General features: G+C 43.0%; 2 protein-coding genes across 5 annotated transcripts in view; both read right to left on the bottom strand.

Annotated features, from left to right (window-relative positions):
* The window catches only part of LOC113824009 (uncharacterized), a 1,204,662-nt gene that overhangs the window by 1,014,191 nt on the left and 187,971 nt on the right, over positions 1-2,500 (bottom strand). The gene's annotated exons all lie outside the window — the stretch shown is intronic.
* LOC113812888 (perlucin) overlaps positions 1,915-2,500 on the bottom strand; it is a 5,321-nt gene continuing 4,735 nt past the window's right edge. Inside the window, exons 2-3 of the mRNA XM_027364808.2 lie at positions 2,332-2,500; positions 1,915-2,221 (exon numbers count right to left, since the gene is read on the bottom strand). The exon at positions 2,332-2,500 is cut by the window's right edge and continues 2 nt beyond it. Of these exons, the coding sequence (XP_027220609.2) occupies positions 2,004-2,221; positions 2,332-2,500 (387 nt within the window). The 3' untranslated portion in view covers positions 1,915-2,003. The remainder of the gene's footprint in view (positions 2,222-2,331) is intronic.

Raw genomic sequence — 2,500 nt, 5'->3', positions numbered from 1 at the left:
GCAAAATGGGGGAAGTGGTGACAGAATGGGGTAGGGTAGGGGGAAGGGATGGCAGAATAGGGGTAGGGTAGGGGGAAGGGGTGGCAGAATAGGGTAGGGTAGGGGGAAGGGTGGCAGAATAGGGGTAAGGTAGGGAAGAGGTGGCAGAATAGGGGTAGGGTAGGGGGAAGGGGTGCCAGATTGGCGCAGGGTAGGGGGAGGGGGTGGCGGAATAGGCAAGGGTAAGGGCAGAGGAGAATCGGAGGTGTTCGATTGGCAGGGGGAGGCGCTTTAAATAAGGAGGGGGGGGGGAAGAGAGAGGGGGAGGGGGAGTTACTTGCCAAAACCACACCCGACGCTGGAAAAATTCTCACAATTTTTATATTGGTATAAGTGGGTAATCACACGCTTCACCGCCCATGACGCAGACTCACAAGAGCGGAGAGAGAGAGAGAGAGAGAGAGAGAGAGAGAGAGAGAGAGAGAGAGAGAGAGAGAGAGAGAGAGAGAGAGAGAGCGATGAGGAGGAAAAGTGGGAAGTAGAGAACACACACGCATACATACATATATAATCATACACATACACACATACATGCACACAAACACACACACACAATGTGTACGTGTACGTGTGCGTAAACGTGGACGTGGGCGTGTACGCGCGTGCACGGGTGCGTGGATGCATAAGATCATTAATATTACATGTCATTTATAAATAAAAATAAATATACGAATAAGGAGAAACCGATAGATAAATCCATCACAGGGATCTAAACTTTCCAACCCGAAAAAAGGAAACAAATGAAACAGAGAGAGACGATAATGAACAGCTCAGGGAACAGGTGAAGGAACCAGGAGCAGGAAGTGCTAAACTTCATGAAGATTACGTAGGAAAATGGTCCAAAAGAACAGGTTAAACGGTTGCTGCACAAGAAATATGATGATGATGGACAGTTTCTAGTTACGTAAGAATGATGATGATAATGGTAGTAACGATGGAAATAGTAGCAGTCACAGCAGTAATGACAATAATAGAGAAACCGGTCAGAATAGCAATGACTTTTAACAATAATCATGACGATAACTAATGTAATTACTATATTTGTAATAATCACTGTAGCGGTAAGAATATCTGTAAGAGTTCATACATTACTCCGTCCGATTATCTGCTTATATATGCAATACGTGAACACATACAGTCACCCATCATTCTACATCACTCATCTAATAACAGTTTATGTAAGATTATTTGTAGACAAACAGTGTGCGCGCGCGTATGTATATGCGTGTGATTACTGTCGTTGTCAACGCAAGTCCAGCCTTAAAGCGCAATTATATTCAGACCTTTGAAATAACACACGTGCACATATTACGTTTATGCGTACAAGCGTGCACCCACAATCTGATCTAGCAATCTGCTCGTATTTCCGGTATGGTGACATTCAGGTGAAGTGTCTATAGCATATTCAGAATTCATATAAATCTTTGGTCGTTACCGGGCTGGCAATTAATCTCCATTTTACTCACTTCACGTCACAAATCTAAATAAAAAGGACAAAAGTCGAAGACATCATTCAGTGCATCTGGCCGCTTCTTATTTCATGAAACAATGTATACCACATTAACTGCAAAATAGAAGTGTTCAAAAATATTTATATATATTTTCCGTCACTTGCATAATACGAAGCCCTAATTTCCTCCGTGGAATTATACATACAGTGGGCATATATATATGGCAACAACTCCCCTGCCAATTAGAAGTGGTTGATTGTGATACACAACCATGGCTCTACATCTAACAGTCACTATATGTATTTTTTTCGAAGAAGCACAATTTCCTCTGATATCATTTTAAATAAAAAAAAATCGCTCATACATGCAATAATATCAGCCACAAAACCTCCAACAAAGTTAAAATATAAAACAAAATCGAAAATACTTCTGAAAAAAAAAATCATTATTATTTATTATGTAAAAGTACACATTTATAAGAATACAAAATCAGTCATAAAAGACATCTCAACATTAAAGATTGTACTGGCACACAAATCGCTCAGCCACTTCGCACACGGAATCGTTGAGCGGGGGATGCCACTTGATCCTGAGGTCAAGGCAGTTCTCATTGCCTGAGTAGTTATCAGGCATCCCGTTAGCCCAGTCTGAGGTGATGGGGCGACCGTCAAGCCACTTCCACGTTCCCTCCGAGGATTGGTCGGTTGCTCCCAGCCAAACCTGGGTCGAAGCTGATGGTCGGGGAATTGTTGGTATAATGTAGCCTGTTATAATATATTTTTCACTTGTACGACTTGCATTAATCAAATCAAATCCACTCACGAAAATGCAATTCAATTACCTGCACCAGTCTCGATGACGTAGGACTTGAGAGCATAGACGTTCCTGGGTGTGGCCAGGTCGCCCTGCATACCCTGGCAGTACTGTCGCGCTTGATTCCAGTTCAGGCTGACCTTGCTCACATAAAAGCACTCGTCCAGCACCTGCTGGTACGGGTACGGGCAGAGGGC

Source organism: Penaeus vannamei, chromosome 17, assembly GCF_042767895.1.
Source record: "Penaeus vannamei isolate JL-2024 chromosome 17, ASM4276789v1, whole genome shotgun sequence".
In the NCBI taxonomy this organism is placed as follows: Eukaryota; Metazoa; Arthropoda; class Malacostraca; order Decapoda; family Penaeidae; genus Penaeus; species Penaeus vannamei.
The sequence above is the reverse complement of the archived record's forward strand: the minus strand, read 5'-3'. Positions and strand labels throughout refer to the sequence as shown.